The sequence below is a fragment of the Eutrema salsugineum genome, unplaced genomic scaffold (assembly GCF_000478725.1).
Source record: "Eutrema salsugineum unplaced genomic scaffold, Eutsalg1_0 scaffold_8, whole genome shotgun sequence".
Taxonomy (NCBI): Eukaryota; Viridiplantae; Streptophyta; class Magnoliopsida; order Brassicales; family Brassicaceae; genus Eutrema; species Eutrema salsugineum.
Genome location: NW_006256414.1, coordinates 1,706,347 through 1,727,774, shown reverse-complemented (window position 1 = coordinate 1,727,774; position 21,428 = coordinate 1,706,347). Strand labels below are relative to the sequence as shown.

General features: G+C 35.4%; 5 protein-coding genes across 7 annotated transcripts; 1 reads left to right on the top strand and 4 right to left on the bottom strand.

Annotated features, from left to right (window-relative positions):
• Positions 1–2,549: 2,549 nt before the first annotated feature.
• LOC18009789 (RNA-binding protein 28) lies at positions 2,550–7,914 on the bottom strand. The gene is given in 19 exon segments (XM_006391798.2): positions 2,550–3,299; positions 3,302–3,397; positions 3,523–3,652; positions 3,737–3,905; positions 4,000–4,070; positions 4,157–4,370; positions 4,486–5,011; positions 5,206–5,320; positions 5,404–5,458; positions 5,543–5,625; positions 5,714–5,764; positions 5,849–5,988; positions 6,561–6,694; positions 6,827–6,929; positions 7,019–7,093; positions 7,180–7,310; positions 7,377–7,413; positions 7,508–7,568; positions 7,735–7,914. Coding segments are annotated over 19 exon segments (2,886 nt in total). The 5' UTR covers positions 7,840–7,914; the 3' UTR covers positions 2,550–2,709.
• A 2,957-nt stretch (positions 7,915–10,871) lies between these two features.
• Positions 10,872–11,273, bottom strand: LOC18009716 (defensin-like protein 291). Its single transcript, XM_024148482.1, has 3 exons — positions 11,222–11,273; positions 11,081–11,131; positions 10,872–11,029 (listed from the first exon to the last, which is right to left on the bottom strand). Exons 1-3 carry the CDS (start codon positions 11,271–11,273, stop codon positions 10,872–10,874), a joined length of 261 nt encoding a protein of 86 aa, XP_024004250.1.
• Positions 11,274–12,114: 841 nt separating this feature from the next.
• On the bottom strand, positions 12,115–13,868 carry LOC18009530 (transcription termination factor MTERF15, mitochondrial). Of its 3 annotated transcripts, none has more exons than XM_024148471.1 (2): positions 13,791–13,868; positions 12,115–13,693 (listed from the first exon to the last, which is right to left on the bottom strand). In XM_024148471.1, exon 2 carries the CDS (start codon positions 13,649–13,651, stop codon positions 12,272–12,274), a length of 1,380 nt encoding a protein of 459 aa, XP_024004239.1. In that variant the 5' UTR covers positions 13,652–13,693; positions 13,791–13,868; the 3' UTR covers positions 12,115–12,271. The 3 variants fall into 3 exon arrangements, with proteins under 3 accessions (XP_024004239.1, XP_024004242.1, XP_006391858.2); XM_024148474.1 differs by having other exon boundaries at positions 12,115–13,359; positions 13,450–13,846; XM_006391796.2 differs by having other exon boundaries at positions 12,115–13,846.
• A 657-nt stretch (positions 13,869–14,525) lies between these two features.
• On the top strand, positions 14,526–15,980 carry LOC18009529 (36.4 kDa proline-rich protein). Its single transcript, XM_006391795.2, has one exon. It carries the CDS (start codon positions 14,597–14,599, stop codon positions 15,716–15,718), a length of 1,122 nt encoding a protein of 373 aa, XP_006391857.1. The 5' UTR covers positions 14,526–14,596; the 3' UTR covers positions 15,719–15,980.
• Positions 15,981–20,282: 4,302 nt separating this feature from the next.
• LOC18009697 (lipid transfer protein EARLI 1) lies at positions 20,283–21,059 on the bottom strand. The gene has a single exon (XM_006391794.2). The coding sequence runs from the start codon at positions 20,980–20,982 to the stop codon at positions 20,539–20,541; it is 444 nt and encodes a 147-aa protein (XP_006391856.1). The 5' UTR covers positions 20,983–21,059; the 3' UTR covers positions 20,283–20,538.
• Between the last annotated feature and the right edge of the window lie 369 nt (positions 21,060–21,428).

Genomic DNA, 21,428 nt, shown 5'->3' with positions numbered 1-21,428 from the left:
ATTACATCAATTCAAAGTCAAAGTGAGGTGTGTCCAACTTTCGATTAAAATTTGTTGTTGAGTTTAGTTGGTTTTAGAATTTCTGTATCTATTATATTATATAAAGTATAAACTAACACTTTGTGTGCTATGACGTGATCAATTTTTTAACTGCTTTGTTTTTGTTTGGTTTTAATTTTTAAAACATTTCAGTAATATGTATTTTGTTTTTATATTTGTTCAAGGTACTGAAGATTTGGAAAAGGAAGATTGAACGTGTTAAATTGTTTTAGTGTTGTTTTTTATTTAGACTATTCAAGTTTTTTTTAATTTGTTGCTAATGCTACTTTATTTTATTTTAGTGTTGATTTGGATTTAAATTATGAATTTTTTTCCAAATAATTTAATTATTGAAGAATTTTATTTTGATTAAGTTTGTAAAATATTATCAAACCCGGTTGAACCCAGTTGAACCTAATCGAACCTTATTAACCCATGACCCAAAAAAATTTCCGGTTCAATCACGGGTCCGGTAAATTGGAGGAAATTTTTTGAAATAACATAGCATCTGAATGGGTTTTAACAACCCAACATGAACCACAAAAGTAACAATTAGCTGACCAGACAACATCTGAATACATTCGATAAGCCTCATAATAAAGAGGAGAGGCTAAAATCATTTGCCGCAACGAGCCTCGTGTGAGATTTTTCAATTTTGATTTCTAAATCTATTATTAATAAAAGTTATAGCTATATGCCTTTAAGAATATCCATATATGATTTAAAAGTTCAATTATCTTGGTCCACATCAATATTTAAAATTAAGAATATTTCTAAATTTTAAAATTATATTGTTTACAAACAATTTAAAGAAAAATAAAAGTTAAAGCTATATGCCTGTAAGGACATCCACATAAAATATAAAAGGTCAATTTTATTATTTCACATCAAAAACTAAAATTAAAATTTTCTCTAAATTATAAAATTACATTGTTAATACAAAATAATATAGGAATATTTGTTAATTAAAATTATTCTATTATTAATGATAGTTAAAGCTATATTATTTTCAAAGCATCCACATCAGTATTTAAATTTTTATTCATATATATCAAAATTATAAATTAAAAAAAAAGTTTCATAATTCTAATATTATGATTAAAAATATATTAAAAAATAAAGAAATCTCTATGAACCAAGAAAAACATCAACATGATATTAAAATCTCCATTATCACTGTTTAAATCACAAATTTAATTTATTATCTATAAAAAAATATAACTACTTATACAAGTTTAAGTTACTTGATTTTAAAACTTTTCATGTAGAATTTTAAATAACTAATATTTATGATTTATATTCATCTTTTTTTTTAACATATGCAAAACATATCATCGAAATATGTAATATATTATGCGAAAGTATGTAATATTTTTTTTCTCATGTAATATATTATGCAAAAATGATCAAAAAATTTACATTTTATATATTCAATTTTGAATTCAATAGATTAATGTAGAAGTTCTTAGTTTTGAGTTGTTCAATTTGTTATTTCATTTTTATAAATTTGATGTATTAAATTGTACTGATTTTATCTATTTAGTTACAATTAGAAGTGAGAATGAATATGATGAAACTGAATATAATCATACATAAATTATTAAAATAAATAAATATGATAACAGATATAACAAGAATAAAAATGAAGAAGATGAAAATAAAATTTCATTCTTATTAGAAGAGATAAGATATAATCATTTAAAATTATTTAAATACACTACTAATTGACAAAAGTATATTTATTCACAAATTTTGTGTGATTTTATTTATTTCATATTCAACTATTTTTTTAGTTTCAAATTTAAAGTTGTTATTAATCTCAAAGCAAATATTTTAATTAATAGTTTGTTTTTTAAATTAATTTATCAAAATAAAAATTTGTATTTGTTAAACAAACTAATAAAAAAAGATTAACTTATAAGTAAAAATGATGGAAAAAATTATCTTTTTGATTTAAATAAGTGAATGTATAATATTTTATTATTATGTTAATACTATGTTTAAAAAGTAACATTTGGTTAAATTGTAAAATTTTTAGTTGGTTTTGGTATATTAACTTATAAGTATTTGACTAAATAATATATTTTTGAAATATGATATACTGTATATAGATTCAAAACAAAACCGTTAAACTATCATAATGTACATAAAAATTATTAACACTATAATATTTTAATATATTATTAAAACACTAATATATAAAATTTATATATTAATAAATATAATTAATTGCATATTACTTTTATCAACAAAATATTCACGCATGGATGCAAAATCTAGTATATTTTAAAATACAAAAACCTATAACAATAGATTTTATAAATATTTAAAATCAATCATTGAATAATAATGAATTGTGAATAGATTTAAACTCTATTGAAAACCTTGACTGAATAATATTCCATAGTATTATGGATATTTATGATTAAATCAATTTTTATTAAAAGCAACTGTTTTCGAAGTAAAAAAACATATTTCGTACTATTAAATACATAATAATAATTAAAAAAGAGATTATGGAACTGACTACTAATAATACAAAACAAAAACGTCTTGTTGCAGAATAAAAAACAATACAATGAAACTTGAACATTAATTTGCAACATTTCGAAGCCATCTCCAGATCAAAAAACTGCAAAAGAAAACTGATACTCTTGATGATTTGAAGTCTTAGGACTGGAACCATCTCCTGACTTGTCCAGAGCTCTGTTTTTGTGGGCCGGTTTTGGCTGAGCTTTGCGAGAATTTAGACCTGTATTGCTCAATCAGCATATCAAGTTTGTCCAGAACCTCGGGTGGACCACCTTGCTTCTTCTTTTTCTCCGTCTGATTCTTTCTCTTTCTTTGCCCATTAAAACTCTCTCCACCTCTAACCTCCTCAAACTTTCTCTTCCTCGGTGCATCGCTCACATCTTTGGAAATCTTCTTTAGATTTGGTTTCTCAGTTGCCTCTTGCTGTTTCATCCATTGCCCTTTCTGATTTGAGGGTGGCTCTTTAGCACTTTCTTGTGTGGGTCTAGGCCTCTTATTTCTGTTCTTCCCCGCATCTTCTTTCACTGAGAGACTCTTCTCTGGTTTCGCTTCTTCTTTCCTCTGTTCACGTGGGCGCATAGGTTTCCTCTTACTAAACCGGCTTGCATTCTCTTCCACTGGACCACTGTTATCCTTATCCCTCGTTCTTCGTTTTGAATCATTGCCACCATGAATGTCCTCTGCCTGCGCTTCGCCGTTCACCCGCTGCTCCTCAGATTCATTGTGTTGCGTCGCTGAAACTGTTGATTAGCTTTATGTAACTTCAGCTTTTGGACGTTATCAACAGCAAATTCTATCACAGGACGATGTTGAGGACCAAATGTCTCTGCAAAAAAGCCAAAACATGAAATCGTGATTCTTGGATTATACTGAATCCTAAATAATATGTTACGCTCTAAAAAAGTACTCCAAAACTTGATGGAAAATTAGCTGTCAGCAATATTTATTTACCAGGATTGTTATTAAGTACTCTCAGGGCTACAAGAGCATGGTCATGCTCTGTGAACTCTACAAACGCAACTCCACGTGAGTAGTTCTTCGTATCAACTTTACCCTTCTTCTCGTTTTGTAAGAACTTGATCTGAAACGAGGAGAAAGAAGCGAGATTCAGATAACAGAACAAGCCATGTTTCGAATATTAGCATCAAGGCTGCGAATGTGTGACCTGTCGGATGGATGGCTTCTGCTTTGTAGCTCGTGAGGTAACAGCATCAACTAAGAGCTTTTGTAGTTGCTTTTCATTCATGGACTTTGGCAAATTATAGATGACAATCCTCGTTTTAGATACATGAAAGTTCGGAGACTGAAGCTTTTTCATCTTGTTTTCATGCAACCTGCAAAGGACAACCACACATGCTTAATCTTCTATCATCCCAAATCACTAGACAGTAACACGCATATATGAGAAAGTACAAATTAAAGTTTTACCTTCGTCGCCTGTCCATGTCTTCTGCAGAGACACCCTCAGCAGCAGGTGTACCTTCAAGGATCTGACCTTCCTGTGGAAGTCCAGAAGGAGATGAATATTAGTGCGTGCTTATTACGGTTTTTCCAGAGATTTTGTGAGAACTGAGAGGTGTGTTACCTTAGCAAGATAAAGATTCCGATGGTCAAGATTCTTTTCCTTTGTCTTTTCGAGTACAATGTCCTGTGCAGATTTCTTATTCACAGCTCTCATAACGCTTAGTTGCCTGCCTTTAAGAAGGACACCGACACCTGCGGGAGTACTGGCAGCTGAAATGGCTGCATCTGATGCATCTGCTGTTTTGAACTTGAGGAAAGCAGTACCTTTTGGTCGTCTGAAAAAGAGAACACAAAGAGAGAAAAAATGTGAAGCTTTGGGGTTAGGGAGATACCAGAGCCAAAATTTGCTTTCATGATTGAATGAATTTCATAAGATAGAAGGATGCATACTTTGTGACTGGGTGGAGAACTAGGTTCAAAGATTCAACTTGCCCAAATACAGCAAACCTCTGTGTGACTTCTTCCTTGCTAACATCAAATGGGATGTTACTTATAAATACAGTTCTCGTAAAATCATCATCATTTTCCTGTGTTACTTTAGGAACCACTTCTTTGGTTTTACTGGATTCCAAAGGTTCAGAGACACTAGACGAGTCAGCGGCAGGCTTATCTGATGTATCCTCGGGTTTGTTTTTATCTGACATTTCTGTCTCTCCATCATGAGAAGCAATAGAACCTCTTGAAGATGCAAGCAAGTTCTTAAGAATCTTTCTCGCAACATCTGCTTCCTCTTCGAAATTCACGTCGGTCTCAGCATCCTTCTCCAGTACTACTGATTCACTCGGTTTGTTACTGATGTCTTCCTCCTCCTCGTCATTATCATCTCCTGAAGGTTGGTGGCCGTCTACAGCATCATCAACCTCCTCCAAATCAACACTACTGTTATCACTCTCCTCATCACTTCCATTTTTGTCACCTGCCAAGGTGAAGCCAAAAAGTATGAATATTCTGTTAGGAAGAGATAAAACAAAAGTTTGGCCACCAGACTTTATTTGTTTCCCTCGTTATATATTCCAGGCATTCAATTTCATCGTGTCAACAATAGAATATCTTATATCAATATACAAATTAGCTACCAAAAGGTTTAAAAACATTAAGTAAGTTATTTACCATCTGTTGGAGCAGTAGCGGCATCAGCAGCACCATTGTAAAGATTCTTTGGTACAGCCCAGTCAACAGCTATAGGTCTTTTACTAAACATGTGCCCGTTGAACTTTTGAATTGCCTGAAGATGCACAAAAGAATAATAAGACAAGTGATCCAAATGGAGAATGACCAAACCAAGATACTCATGTTTCTAGATCTTACATTTTCTGCGTCTTTCTTACACGTGAACTTGACAAATGCAAAACCCTTCGGTAGCCTGCCAAAAATATTCCACTAAATGAGAACAATATACATTAATTTATACATAATCAAGAAAATCACCAGACGACTTGGAACATACCCAGTTTCAAAATTTTTAGGAACAAAAACATCCCAGACAAACCCTACTGCTGAAAAGACCTCTTTAATTTCACTAGGTTTAGCCTGCAAATTCCAGAAAAAAAAAAACGATGAGAAGAACATAGCTTTAAAAATGAAATTGTAGAAATAACAGGTAATCCAGGTTAAGAACCTTGAAAGGCAGATTTCGGATAATTAGTTTCCACTTCTGAGCCTTTGAGCCCTGCCTCCAACAAAATACCAAAGAGATCATGAACTGTTCCGAATGCTAATCAGTTAATATTGTTGAAAAGCAAATAATGCTCACCTCCCCACCGAGCTGACGAGCCCAAATGAGATTTCCCTTTATTTCTGTTTGATGTATTGCTACAACAGCAGCACAAGCAGATTTGACACTCGTAAAGAGAACAGCTGATGCATCTGTCCTGCATCCGTCTTGCGTAAGACCTGAAAAAAAAAAATTCTAATGCTTAATAAATGCACCATGAGCACAAATTCTGGCATGCTCTTATAAGAGAATCAAACGAGTTCATAACTACATGCCGACAGTAGTAACTACAGTTGGATAGGGTGTCTTATCATGTACATACACGTTTAACAAACTATTATTCAGCCATAAGATTATGAAACGGGAGGCAACAAGCACCAAAAGAAAGCTTATTAAAGGAAACCATGAGCAGGGGATGCATTCCAACAACAATAATCCAAAAGTCAAACCCATAAACCTGGAGTAGCGAGAAAAGGTGTTTATTTTTTGCGTACTCTCTCTGCCCAGGAATCTTGTAATGGCTAATATAATCTAATAATTAACAGAGACTCATGCCCCAATACTGTTCATTGGGAGTCATTATGTGCGGTGTTTGGAATACACAGATCCCTAGATCAACCAATTCTGATGGATAACTTGACGGCTAATACATATGTGTAATATCATTACAAAATAAAAACCTTGCACTAATAGATGAAACTAAAATCATGCAAACAGGCATTTGCCTCCATTTTCTTAACAAGATTATTACCATTTTGTTGAAGCTCTTCTTTTGGGAGGGGATATCTGACAGAGCACACAGTGCCAATCTCTTTGACACGACTATGGACTAACTCTGCCACCTCAGCATTAACAAGGCCACCAAAGATTACAGTTCTTGCAACTCTTCACCCAACGAGAAGAAAGAAGATTAGTTTTTTCAAATATATTATCGTCAATCAGATAGTCTTCCTTACAAAGCTTTATTAAAAACTTCATTCCAAATACAAAAATCAGCACGTTATCATAAAACCGTACCTTTGCTTATCTGAACATGTTTCTTTATCAGCTAAATCAACAAGAAGCTTTGTTGGTCTTTTGCGCTCAATTGGCTTCTCTATTTTCTTAACGGGTGGAGGAACTGATGCAAATACAAATTTAATGAGAACAAAACCATCATCACTAACTATTTCACTTAGACTAACAAACAAAATCTAGCCAATCTTATACCTGGCTTGACTATCTCAGGAACCAAACTGCCCTTGTCACTCTCTGCCTGAGAATCACTCTCAGGTAAAGGGATCCCTAATTTGAAAACACAAAACAAGAAATTGATGTCAATTCTGAGAAAAGAATCGTAATTGAGACCTTAAGACTCCAATGAGACTAACCTTCTGCTGCTTTAGTGCGACGCTCTTTAAGGGAAGGCCGATGCGTGGCCTGTTTAACTGTAATCTTACGCCCTCCAACAGTAGAACCGTTCTTCAACTCAATGGCACGGTTCACATCTTCTGGTAAAGCACTGCAGAGGTATAAATAGTGTAAGAACCAATATCACCTGCTAAGTGAGAATAATAAGGTGGCTTACAATTTAACAAAGGCAAAGCCACGGTGTTCATTTGATCCTGTAAACAAGAAGATAAGAAAAAAAGATGATTAGACCATTGATGAATAATAACTTTTAATTTTCAATAGTGACCAGATTCCGAATTCACTCACCTTTGTTTGTGACCATAAAGCAAAGTCTGACCGGACCAACATCGCTAAAGGTTTCTTCAAGCTAAAAAATTTGGAAGAAAACAATTACAGTGAGAGTTTGAAGAAATTCGATCAATTTTAAGGAGCTCAAAAACATCAATTTACTAGAGGGCAACATTGAATCAACAAAGTGTTGATGGATTCAAGTAATAAAAGACGATGAATGAATAGAGGGAGGAAGATGGTACCTGAGCGTTGGTAAAGGAATAAGGCAAGCCAGAGACGCATACAGTGGCAGCAGAGTGTTGAGATTTTTCTTCTCCATCTTTACTCTCTTTCTTGTTCTTTCCCATCGATACCTTGGACTTCCAGAGAAGTATATTAGGGTTTCACAATGTTTTTTGAGTTGCAGAGAGAGAAGGCTGAGAAATCTGAAGATGTGGAGGAAGAAGAAGAAGAAATCTAGGGTTTAATTACTAAACCAAAGTCAACCGGCTAACCCAGATGAAACTAACCAAACCGGTTTTAGTCTCTAACTTTTGTTAGCACAATTCAAAAACCCTCTGGTTAGTTTCACGAATCACGGCTCATCAGCTATATCGGTCAATGAAAAAGATGGTTTCGAAACGACTGCGTTTTGGCAAACGATTTCAATAAGAAAGAAGAAATGGGCCAGAGAATGACAAAGCCCAAAGGGCAGCCGCCTTTGAACGGAACCGTTAAACAACGGTTGTCTTTCATCACAAAACCGACGACAAAGAGCAAAATGCAAATCGTGACGAGGATTTGTACCGACAAGATTTGTCGAATCAAGACTCAAAAGCGGATTTGATGCTCTCATACTATCTAAGAAGCAAAATGGCAGCATTTTAGGTTAAGTTAAGAGACGAACCCTCTCATCTTTTTATATAAAATTGAATGTTTCCAAATTACTATTATAAAACATAAAAACTTCAGATCAATACACAAAATGAATCAGCTGGTTCTTTTTTTTTAAAAAAAAAAATGATTATGAAGTATATTATACACACGAACTAAATAAATGATAATTAAGCAAAATCGATTCAATAGAAAGAAATTATTTGAAAATGAGGCAAGTAATGTTGATTCTCTGTAACCTATTAATTAGATAAATCATAAGATTAGTGAGCTGATAAAATCGATTATGAAGATCAGTATACACATGTTTCGTTTTGTGGATGGAGAGTGAAAGACAAAAGAAATATTATAAACGCATTTCTCTAGTTTGATTGTGTGAATTAATAGAACATTGCATACTAATTAAGCTTAAACAGAATGAAAGACACAATAAGTAAAGATCAAACCTAATTTTAAAGATCAGACACTATCGATGGAATGAAATTTAAGGCCGGAATAATAATAATGTTGATCATGAAAAGCATCATGGTGAATAAATTCAAGGTCGGAGTATTAAATATGTTGATAGTGGTTAATAAAAATGTCCAGAGCTGGAATATATTCTTATCAAAAGCAATTGAATTTATATAATTTTCGAGGATCAACTTTGTTTTTTCTTTATAGATTATTGGTTTAGATAGTTTAGAAAAATGTAACATTTGATCAAAGTTTCATGTTCTAATTTTGTGCAGAAAATATTTTTTTCTTTGCTTTTAAATCTCTGAGCCACTTCTTATCGAGGTCATACATCCATAGAAAGACATCCGTTTAAAATTTGTATTGGATATGTTAAAAGTCATCCGTTTAACAGAGTCTTATTAAAATATTTGGATCTTTAAGTACTTTTATCGCATCAAGCAAAGATCAGAAAGCGTACTCAAACCCAATCCAACATGGCGTATTTGGAAAGCTAATACAATATATCAACTAAAAGCTATTAAGGATATGAAAATGTTTGAAGTCTCATGGATGATACCTTCTAGATTTGTTGAGTTCTGTCTGGAAAGGCTAGAGATATATCTAACTCAAGCATTAAGTAACAATGAGTTTCTTTTGTCTTGTGGTTTCTTAGAAGTTCTTTTATGGTTATTTGTAGAAGTTCCTTATTTCTAATAATTATTCTCCTTTCAGAGTGTGTAGGATCATTGTTTGCATTCTTTAAGGAGAAAGGATGTGTAACTTTTGTAGTTGTTGCGACTGGTGTTGTGGCTCATATAATGTACTCCAATTGGTCGTTTATTTACTATTTCTATGGACCTTATAAATACTGGCCTGGACGAGGTAATATAATCAAACTATTATGGCCTATCTCTTATATATATATATATGTTACATGTGAGATGTTTTGTCATTAATAATAACACATGTCAATCATGTTTTTTATTCTACATGATCCTTTGACAAAGGTTGAGAAGAAATGTGAGAACACCATATCTTACTCCAAATATCTAGACTACTATGGTCATATCCGCTTCCACAACTAGCCAATGTTCACTAGTCATAATATTTATGATTTCCAAAACAAAGAACAAAATGAGGATAAGAACAATTAAGATTTAGGAGAAATTAAAGACACTCAAGTCCACACTATTTTGGAGTTGGCTTATTTTTTGGATCACGATCGTGCTATTTTTTAGTGTGGATGTGACAGGTTTCTTGCTTATCTACCCAGTGCATGATCAGGCTTTGCTATTGACAATTTGTTGAAGACTCACTTTCCCATTCACCATGTTTGGCCATGGTATTTCACACTAGTTTTCTTAATTGTCAAGTACCTTTTCTGCCTTTGGTTCTACTTTTAGCCCCAATTGTTCTGCAGAGCTCTCTATAACATCTGAGCCATGTGACTTATCATTTTTAGTTGAAGAGAACTCAGTTTGTATTTGAACCATTTGTCTTGTCTTTGCTTTTTTATTATTTTTTTGAGACAAACATGTTTGAGATACCTCGTACTACAAAGATTTGATTTCGTCTTTGAACCATTTGTCATGTCTTTGATTAAAACTATCATTTCTTTATAACAGAAAGAAAACTCACTTAATTATATAGGCAAATGTTAATTATGTGATACATGATGATTATAAGTTTATAACTCCAAACCTGAAAATATACATGTATATGTATGTTAGGAGGCTCTAGATAGTTTTAGAACCATTTGATGTGTATAAATTATGTCTTTAATATAAGTTAGAGGTAAAATCCTGATGTTGTTATGATAAAGATTAACTAATTAAACATTAATCAATAACGAAATCTTAAACAAAATTATATTATTTTTGCGGTTGGAATATATCAAAACATATATGGTCGTAATCAAACAGGAAAATTGTAATTTCTGTTTACTTATATTACTATTTAATAATGGTAATAGCGTCAGGAATATAAGGATTCCATCATCGGAGATACATTTATGTCGTAGGAGGAACAATTTGTTTCTAAATATAGAAACAAATTGTTAGCGATTAAGTTATACTGTTCTACAAGTACATTCTCCATGAAGACAAGAGTAATAGTAGTCTTTAATAGGGCATTTACGAGAATCGGGACAATCACGGTCCGTTTTACACCTTATTGTCTTGGTCGGCTCAATCTCGGCTTTTAGCCGCTCACAAATGCAATGTCCATCTACACATCCCGCAACCGCACCTTGACACAACACGATACAGTCTTTTGCACTCCGGCATGACCTATGAGCTTGAATTCCAGAGGGGCTCACCAACAATGCGCCTACAAATTGCAAACACATATCAGTATATAACTTTTTTGGAGTCGGTCTTTTTAAATCGATTGAATTAATATATATAGAGAGAAGCTAACATGAGAGATAAAGAAGGAAAACTATGAAGATTGTTGTTTTTGATGCCGCCATGTCTTTTACCTGAAAGTTTAGGATGTTATGATTAGTTTTGTGGGTTTTATGAATTAAGTTTTGATAAACATTTCGTAACTTTACATCGTTGTTCGGATGCCTATATATATATTGTGACTTGGAGCATGTACATGGCATACTGGCATAGTATGACTCTGACAGATTAAGGATTTTGCAAATAAGGTAGCGTATATTTTAAATTGCTACAAAGTATATTCTACAAATAAAAACGTATCAATTTTCATATTTCATTATTAACACTTTGCATTTACCTACAAAAAGAATAGAAAGTATTCTTTTTTGGTCAACAAAAACAAAAAACAAAAAATTTCTTATTCCTATTATAATTTTTTTGGCTAGTGGCTACTATGAATGTGTGTAGTTTAGGTAAATAAAATTTAATGTATTTTAACTTAAATAGAATGTATTTTTTGTAAACAGAAAACGTATCAATTTGGATTTTTTTTGTCAACAAAATATTTGACTGCTTTCCTTTTATAATTGGTTGACTACGATGATACTATTTCGTTATACGATCAGGAAAACTGTCGACGGTTACATGTGCTTCCCTATACTGGCTTTATTGAAACTAGATCAAAAGAAAGTGAGATTTTTTTCGCGGCATATTTTATATTGATGAATCTTTGTAAAATGCGAAAGGAGAAGAGCTAAAGGAGACTATAACGTCGCTTTCTTCCCTAAATGAAATTGAGACAGTCTCTCTATTCAGTTCAGAGGCTTTCACTATTTGGTCTCTTCTATACTTTTCAAATTCAACAAAACGTCCCGCAACTAACAGCTAACGACATGGTCGTGGAAGAAAACAATTAAAGAAACAGAGGAAAACAAAAAACAGAGACTTGAGGAGATATTTTAGATAATCCACAAGGAAAACTGTAACAGATAAATCAAGGGTGATTAATGACCAATCGCATAGAATTATGAATCATTTTCCCCTAGAATCATCATCGGTTAGAACTAATATCCGAAGTTCGTGTTTAAGCCAAAACTTTACAGACTTCGAACCCTCTAACTGGTCCAAAAGCTTTATCTTTTTTTCTCGTCTTTCTCATGAATATAGCCATCAAGTCAGCCACAAGCTCCTTGTCATCGTGCTTCTTCACATACTTGTTTAAGAAAGCTTGATCGGTAATCGCCAATACCGGCGATAGTGCAGGGAGTTCACTTCCGATCAATCCTTTGGACATGAGAGCTTTGATTACGTTACACCTTGGTACAATCCTCTTCTCCATGCTGTATCCAAGTATTGCAGGTGTTGAAGCCACGGCCTTTAGTGGCCAGTTCATCTTCTTCACCAGAAACTCAGTCTTCTTCTTCACATTCTCTGCAGATAAATTAAGACCCTGAGGGAAGCGGTTGACCATAATCACAAACTCATCTCTGCTGAATCCCAAGCCTAGCAATGTATCAATGAAGTTCTCTATCCTCTGCTCTGAAACACCAATGCAATGCGGAGACTTCTTGAACACTGAAAGGATCTCGTTTTCGACTAGTCCACACTTCTTCAGGGTTTCAAACTTCTTAGTTATCTTCTTCTCCGAGTATGTCAGAGAGTTTGGCCACTTCTTGAACATAGTCCATACATCTTCCACAGCAAAGCCTAAACTTTTATATACATTGACTTTCTCTTTTATTGTTTCTTCCTTCAATCCCTGAACAATGCGCAGAGCCTCGACAAACTTTAAGCTTGTTGGATCAAAGCCCATCTCAACAACCTTCTTGAGAGATTCTTCAAATCTTTCTTTTCCACAGGCAAATTTGGGTCCGGAGATGAGCAAGGGGAGCAACAACCGCTGAGGCACACCAAGTTCTCTCAAAGCCAATACATTTCTGAGTTTATTCTCCTGCTTACTACCCTGTGGCAAAGAATGAGATAACTTTTTGAACTTGGAGCTCTTATCCGCTTCTATAACCTCTTTGATGAAATCATAGTATACATTGAAAGCTTTGTCCTTTTTGATACCCAATATCTTTGGGACTTTAGAAACAATCTCTGTGAGCTCAGAGGTTGAAGCTCCTCTAGACTGCAAAGACTGAAGCTTGGGGCCAATAGATCTCTCAGCATCTGCTACAAGCAGTTTTGAATAATCCGTAACGATGGTGGAGACTTGAGAATCTGTGAACCCATAACTTCTAAAAAGAGTCAGGACAGTACCAGGGTTTTCACTGTCCTCGATACTGACTTTCCTTGAGATCGATTCCGCGAGTTTTGTGGTCAAACCAAGTGACTCAACGAGATAAGAGACAGTAAAATTGTTCCCTTTTTGACCATCTCTAGGGCTCACATCAGGAGAAGCAGCAGCAGCAATGGCAGTGGAGAACGAATTGGAAAAAGCAAATACATTTTGAAAAAGCATCACTAGAATTCTCGGATTCCGCCATTTCTGCAACTCGATAGACTTTTTTCCATGGAATATCAGAGAATACATTACAATGCAATGAGATTACCAAAAGAAGCAGAAGAGAAGAAGAAATCGAAAATGCAATGGGATTTACCGAAAGGAGGAGAAGAGAATCAAAGACCGAACCAGGAAACTCCAAGCAGCGATTAAGTGTCCCAAAAAAAAAAAAGAATTCGCAAAGAACAAGAGTATTGGTCTGAATGGGGGTATTTTAGATAAAACCCTAATTTCGTGTAACATGACCTTATTGGGCCTAATTGGGCCTGTGGGAAGATCGATGAAAATTGAAGCCTGGAATAAGTGGCTCTTTCTAAGAATGGCAAGGACTCGTCATATGTACGGACACCAACACCCTTCAACATATTCAGAAGCTTTCACTGTTTTGTTCTGTCTCAATTTTCACAAAACGTCCTTTCCAAAATCATTTACAGAAAATTTAAGAAATTAGATGCATAAGAAAACAAACGATTTCACGGACTCTTTAGTTCGGAGACAATGATCATAATCTGTTTACACTTTAGTCACGGGATTGACCTTGAAGTTAGCATCGATTCAAAAGATCCAAAATATCCAAAAGAAATAAACATTTTAAGGTTTTTACTGAAAACATTATTCCAAACTTTCTTAGTTGTTACGCAATAAAATGCATCCAAAACTTTCTCGAAGTTTGGAACTTTTTTTTCTTCTTCACTTTCATGTCATACACATGTTCGTACGTACCATACCAAATAATCAAATCTACTATACACTCATTACGTAGTGGTTTCCATCCACAACACCTAGAAGAGTCACGGGTAACACTTAAGTTTCACCTATATATTTACATGCTATCTTGCCAAAAGATTTGACAAACAATGCAATGAAAGTTTAATTCTTGAGAAATTCAAGAACCCTAAGATAATGAGGTCGATAAGGGTTTCAGCTTCCTTCTTCATTTTCTTGATCGTCACGGTCATCACATTGCCACCAACGATCCAAGCTTGCACTCCTTGCACTCACCCTCACCCTCCTGTTCCGAAGCCTCCACGTCATGGTGGTGGTGGCGGCGGCGGTGGTGGAGGCGGTGGCGGTGGCGGTGGAGGTGGAGGTGGAGGAGGAGGCAGCAAGCCACCACCACATCACGGAGGAAAAGGTGGTGGTAAACCGCCACACCACGGTGGAAAAGGTGGTGGTAAACCGCCACACCACGGTGGAAAAGGGGGAGGACCGCCGCATCATGGTGGTGGTGGCGGGCCACCGCATCATGGTGGAGGAGGGAGATCACCGCCATTTGTTAGACCTCCTCCGGTAGTTTATCCACCACCAATGGTGAGGCCACCGCCAATCACAAGGCCTCCTCCAATCACAAGGCCTCCTCCGGTGGTCTATCCACCACCAACGGTAAGGCCACCGCCGATCACAAAACCTCCCGGAATTCTTCCACCAATCATAAGCCCTCCTATTCAACCACCGCCGGTCACAACTCCTCCGGGACTGCTCCCTCCGATCCCAACTCCTCCGGGACTGCTCCCTCCGATTCCAACTCCTCCGGGACTGCTCCCTCCGATCCCAACTCCTCCGGGACTTCTCCCTCCGATCCCAACTCCTCCAGGACTCCTCCCTCCGATCCCAACTCCTCCGGGACTCCTCCCTCCAATCATTAACCCACCTCCGGGCACAACTCCACCACCATCCTCCGGTTATCCACCTTACCACGGTGGTCCACCTTCCGGAGGAGGTGGTCCACCTCCCGGAGGAGGAGGGGGTGGCGTACAACCAACGTGCCCTATCAATGCATTGAAGCTTGGAGCTTGTGTTGACGTTTTGGGAGGATTGATCCATATAGGGCTTGGAAATCCAGTGGAGAATGTGTGTTGTCCAGTGTTACAAGGGTTACTTGAGTTAGAAGCAGCTATTTGTCTTTGCACAACCATAAGGCTTAAGCTTCTCAACTTAAACATCTTCATTCCTCTTGCACTTCAAGCTCTCATCACTTGTGGACTCACTCCTCCTCCTGGTTTTGTCTGCCCTCCTCTCACTTGATTTAACAAACAACGTACGATATATATCAAGGGTTTCGAGGGTTTTGTAATAATCTAAATATATGTATATTTGTGTTCCTTTTGATGATGATCAGGTTTGTTGATCATCTAGGGTTTTCAAAAATGGTTGTTTTTTGTTCTTGTTGTCGTCGTTGTGGTTAAGCTAGGGTTTTTACGTGAGACTTCTTTAGTTGTTTGCTGTATCTTTCGTTTCGCTTTGTTCCAGCTTCTCGCTGTCCTATCTATATATTGACTGTTCTATCTCTCTCTCATGTACAAGCAAGCATGCATGCAGATATCAAAATGTATGTGTCATGTGTACGTGTACGTACCGAAAAAAAGCTTTTGAGAAGAGAATATAGCTAAAGCAGCATTCCAAAAAGAACTGTCTTTTGTCATAAAACATAGCTAAGCTACTACACATAAAGGACATCTGTTCTCATAGAGATATTTGCATTATTCTAAAGGCAAAATCTATCATTTCTTTTTGAACAAAAAAATATATATAGATAAAAAAAATTAACTCAGATTTGTTTGTTGGATAAAGTATAATTACCACAAAAAATATATATATAATTTAGTCACATATGAATCCAGGAAAAAAGGTATAAGAAATACAATTTTTATTTATTTTTTCCAAGTTTGGTTCAGTACATGAGAAGTTGTTACGTGTTTCATTATTCAAAAAACTGTACATAGCTTCTACTGTTTCACACTCTATGTACCTACACGTACAGTACACAATATCTATATATATATATATATATATATATCAAATTCTATATATACTTCTTTATACAAGTTGAGTGCACATGTAAACAAAAATAGTTCACGGGCTGATCAATATAGATCCATTGAATTTTAATTGTTCACTAAGGGACCATCCAATTCGGAAATGACAGGCAACACACAATCGTGGCACAAAATCATAGTCTCGCCTTTTTAGCACATAACATGAAAGTCCAATTATTTTGATATAATTTTACAATGTGTGGAGCAGAGATTTCGAATAAATTTTATATTTTTCAAATTTGATTTAAATAATGAACTTAGTACCATTCTTAGTGTTCAAAAATCAAAAAGGTCTAAGTAAACCGGTGGTTTCGGAAGACGTCCAAAGCTTGCGAGTTTGCAGTTATGAATATATAGATATTTATATTATTAGTATAACTATTATAAATGTCTTAAATGGTCATCTATGTTAGATTGTGATCAGTTTGAAACGAATAAAATTGTAAAGGAGATGACACATGTAACTTCTATTTTGATAGGATGATTCAGGTTTTTACCGTCCCACACACATAATTTACGTTAATGTCTTTCTCTCCTAGGTCAGCAAATCAAATTGTGTGGATAACCTGTCGGCTGTCTCCTGAGTCCTGAATCAAATTTTGATATATTCTTTTAGTGAAACTTTAGTTACTAACGCTAAGTGAAAATCGATGACTAACGCAGCCAATCAGCAAACCAATATCAGTTACTCACTTACTTGTAAACACAACATGATGGAGCCAAAAAAGGTTTTTAGCTTAGACGTTATGTATTTCCTCCTAAAGCAATATGTATGTGCTCTTAGACCATACGTTGTCTCGAAGCTGTTCAACTTTATTGTGTTCTAAATATGTCTTTATTGTTTGTTCTGTCACGCGATACCGTTCCATGTGAATGAGTTTATAGCAAATATAAAATTTTACTCTCACGTAAATGTCCCATTCAAATCGCGGGGAAAATCAATATATATATATATATAGTATTAGATCTTAAAAATTTATATAGTTCATAATTGTGACATTCCGATTTTCGGTATATGTGAAAAAGGTTATAAGAATTGATTTGGCTAGTACATATGTTATTAAAGTGCATTTATCTTTTTCGGTCAAGTGTCGAGAACTTCAGAGTTAAGCGTTCTTATACTGGAGTAATCTCAGGATGGGTGATCTATCGGGAAGTAATCTGCGGTACCGTGCCAGTGAAGACAAAACACGGGAAAATATCATGTGGTAATTTTTGGGATAGTAGACAACTATTACGAGCCTCCCGGACCAAGCGAGTTCCGACAGTCGGACAGGGGTGGATCCATTGGGCCTAGAAAGAGGCCAACCGTCGGACAGTGGTGGGTCAACAGACCTAAAAGAAAATATGTTGCGGTTGGTGGGCCAACGGGCCTAGAGAGAGGACGTTGGGCCAACGGGCCTAGAGAGAGGACGTTGGGCCCCATAGTATATGGCGTTGGGCTCACTAGTAGGGACGGTTGGAGGCGTTCAGAGTTGATAACCAATCCATATGAAAGGCGGATTCGGGGTCTCATGGATTTGATAGCCGATTCGTCTGGTTCCCGGAATGGAAGAAGGGAGCGGAGTCTCACAATTGGTATCAGAGCCAAGGTTAGCCAACCCGCTCTAACCCGGATGGCGTCTTGGGATGTAGTTAAAGAGAATTCGAGGAAGAATTCCTTAGAAGTCGGGGGAGAATTGTGACATCCTGATTTTCGGTATATGTGAAAATGCTTATAAGAATTGATTTGGTTACTACCGATGTCATCAAAGTGCACTTATCTTTTCCGGTCAAGTGTCTTGAGAGAACTCCAGAGTTAAGCGTGTTTATACTGGAGTAATCGGATGGGTGACCTACCGGAGAGTAGTTTGTGATACCGTGCGAGTGAGGACAAAGCACGGGGAAATATCTGTGGTGATTGCAGAGACAATAGACAATTTTTACGAGCCTCCCGGACCAAGCGATTCCTGACCGTCGGACATGACTGAGCCCAATGGACCTAGAAAAAGGCCAACCTTCGGACAGTGGTGGGCCAACGGACCTAAGAGAAAATGTGTTGGGCTCACTGGTAGGAGCGGTTGGTGGGCCAACAGGCCTAGAAAGAGGTCGTCGGGTCTTAGAGTATACGGCGTTAGACTTACTGATAGAGATGGTTAGGGGCGTTCAGAGTTAATAACTAATTTAGATGAAAGACGGATTCGAGATCTCATAGATTTGATAACTAGTTCGTCTGGTTCTCGGATGGGAATAAAGAAGCGGGGTCTCACAATAATCATGAGAGATAGGCAATTTTGCATGTTCGTTATAGAAATTAATCTCAGAATTCAAAAGATATTATTATCACAACTACATTCAATGTAATGTGTGTATATATAGATTATACTTTCATTCAAAACCAAAATATGTTTACAAATATTAATAAGCTTTTTTCTATTAAAAATACAATATAAGCTTTGGAAAGGAAGAGGGTCGAACAATATTTAACTTTTGAATGAAAACTTTTTTTTTAGAATTTTCTTTTAATATTTTATCATAGTTTAAAACAAATCATTATATATTAGGTCGGATATTAAATAATATATCTGGAAAACGTGTATATGAATAATATTATAAAAATATTGAACATATTTACATATGATGCATATAAAATCTGATTAAATCATATAAGAGAGATAAGTATGATTAATGTGGAATAGACGAAAAAAAACTAAACAAACGCGTGGAATAAGAGTTGAATGAAGATGATAGTAACTGTATACGTCGACCTGGTAAAAGAATTACTAAAGTTTCCCCTAACTAATATTATAATACTCCAATTGCTTTAAGTTTGTATTTTAGAGATAATCAATTGTATTACTCGTTTTGTGTGAATAGCACTTGAACTAACATATTTGGAGGTTAATATGCGCGGTCCAAATGCGATTAAGAAAATGACCAACAAAAATTTGTGTCACCACTCTTAGATTATATGCTCCCCCTAATGTGAGCATTATTAATGCCCGGCCAATGAAAACTTGACAATATAGAAATTAGTGTAGACAAACCATTTTTTCTTAAGGGCTGATTGAGATAGAGAGTGTCTTATAAAGTTATAATATAGGATTTTGTTTGGTGTACTCGTGGACAGAAATTTATCACCTGGAAATTAAATTTGGGAATAAAGGAAATATCTAGGCATCGATGAGGGACCTTAAAACCTCTTGTTTTTGTTCTGTAAAGTTGACAATCTATTTTTTTAGATTTATTCTTGATTGTTCCATATATAAATTTTCAACTGATTTCTTCGAATCCATTATTCATTTGTCAGTGTCACTAAGCCATAAACATCGAATCCATTATTCATTTGTCAGAACATATAAATTTTCAACTGATTTTCTAAGACCTGATGCGTGACATGTTCTGATGATGTTCCATATCTCTGTCGAAATTCCTTTCGTAAATTTTTATAAAGTCTGGATTTTTATCTTAAATTTTCAGTTAGTTTTATTGTTATTATGTTTCAAAAGTCTCACCAACTTTAAACAAAAAATAATTCGTTTTTTTTCTTCTTTTCAAAACAAAGCACAGTGTCCACACAAGAATCTTGACGCGTGACATCAATAAATCCAAATATGGCCGAGTTGCCTCATCCATCTTTGAGTAAATTATTTTCGACATCTAATTGGTGACAGTCAAAATCCAGCTCTAGCTATCTTATTTCGAAATGATTGTTTGTTGTCTTTCGCTTGGACGTAAATCAAATAAGATTTAATTCATGTTGCCTAAAGATTATATAATTCTAAGATCGAAAACATTATTAACACATGATTTATTAATTCATACGACAACCAATACAACATCATCACCCCAATGACCGTATAAGAAAACAAAATAAAAATAACTGTAAAGTTTAGAGTTTGAGGAGTTACAAACACACACACATACATAAATAAATAACACACAAAAAGGAGAAACAAAGACAATAATCATACAGGATCTATCTTATATATCATCTTGTCTGTCCAAACAAGAAGACATGAAGTTTTGGTTGTGTAATTAGAATATTGATTAGCATTGAAAGCCAGGTGGAACTTTTTTGCTACAAACATTGAGAAGCAGACTGAGAGAAAGCGGGATGTTCAGGTTGATCCCGAGGATATTGCCCTTGAGTGCAGTGCAAAGACAAGCCGCGGCTTCAAGATCAGCGAGTCCTTTGATGAGGTTGCAACATGGCTCGACCGGTGGTTTGCCAAGGGTGATGTTGAGTAGACCGTTGAGTACGTTGGCGCAGACTCCAAGCTTAAGGGCGTCTCTAGGGCATTTCTCTGTGGTGGGGGTAGGGCTCGGGCTTGGGGTTGGCTTGGGTTTAGGGTTAGGTTTTGGCTTGTGAGAGGGTTTATGTTTTGGCTTGGGAGAAGGGCAACCGCAGTTGCCGCAGGCAGAGATTGTTGTGAAGAAGAGGATGTTGAGAATCAAGAAAAGGGCTAAAGAGGTTGTGGTTCTTGAAGCCATTGTTAGATTCCTCTTTTGTTTAGAGACAAAAGAGGCTTCAAAAGAAACGCTGTTACTTTGGTTTGGGTGTGAGTAGGGATGAGGAAAAAATGGAGAGTTCGAGTTGGCTTTTATAGTAGTTTGAAGGACGTGCCAAAATGGTTCATGACCTCATATATCTGATATTTAAAAGAATATTCGCGAAGTTTTGATTATTTGGTTTATACTTCTTTTTGGATTACAGATAAAAAATAGGTTTTTGGTAAATGAAAATCTTTCTTAAGCATATAGACTATAGAGCATTGACTCTCGAATTTGAGACTCGCCAAGATTCCTCCAACCAGTTAAACAATTAAACTATAACAACATTTGCATGATTTTATCTATTACGGGATTGATTGATTATTATGACTATATAAGGTTAATTATTATATAATCGATTTTTGTGGCGAGTGATTTGGTAATTT

Coding starts and splice junctions, on each gene's coding strand:
- LOC18009697 (XM_006391794.2), bottom strand. CDS start 20,982: ATGGCTTCAAGAACCACAACCTCTTTAGCCCTTTTCTTGATTCTCAAC.
- LOC18009529 (XM_006391795.2), top strand. CDS start 14,597: ATGAGGTCGATAAGGGTTTCAGCTTCCTTCTTCATTTTCTTGATCGTC.
- LOC18009530 (XM_006391796.2), bottom strand. CDS start 13,723: ATGTATTCTCTGATATTCCATGGAAAAAAGTCTATCGAGTTGCAGAAA.
- LOC18009716 (XM_024148482.1), bottom strand. CDS start 11,273: ATGGCGGCATCAAAAACAACAATCTTCATAGTTTTCCTTCTTTATCTC. Junction 11,132..11,221: donor TTTCCTTCTTTATCTCTCAT/GTTAGCTTCTCT, acceptor TGCAATTTGTAG/GCGCATTGTTGGTGAGCCCC. Junction 11,030..11,080: donor AGCTCATAGGTCATGCCGGA/GTGCAAAAGACT, acceptor CGGGATGTGTAG/ATGGACATTGCATTTGTGAG.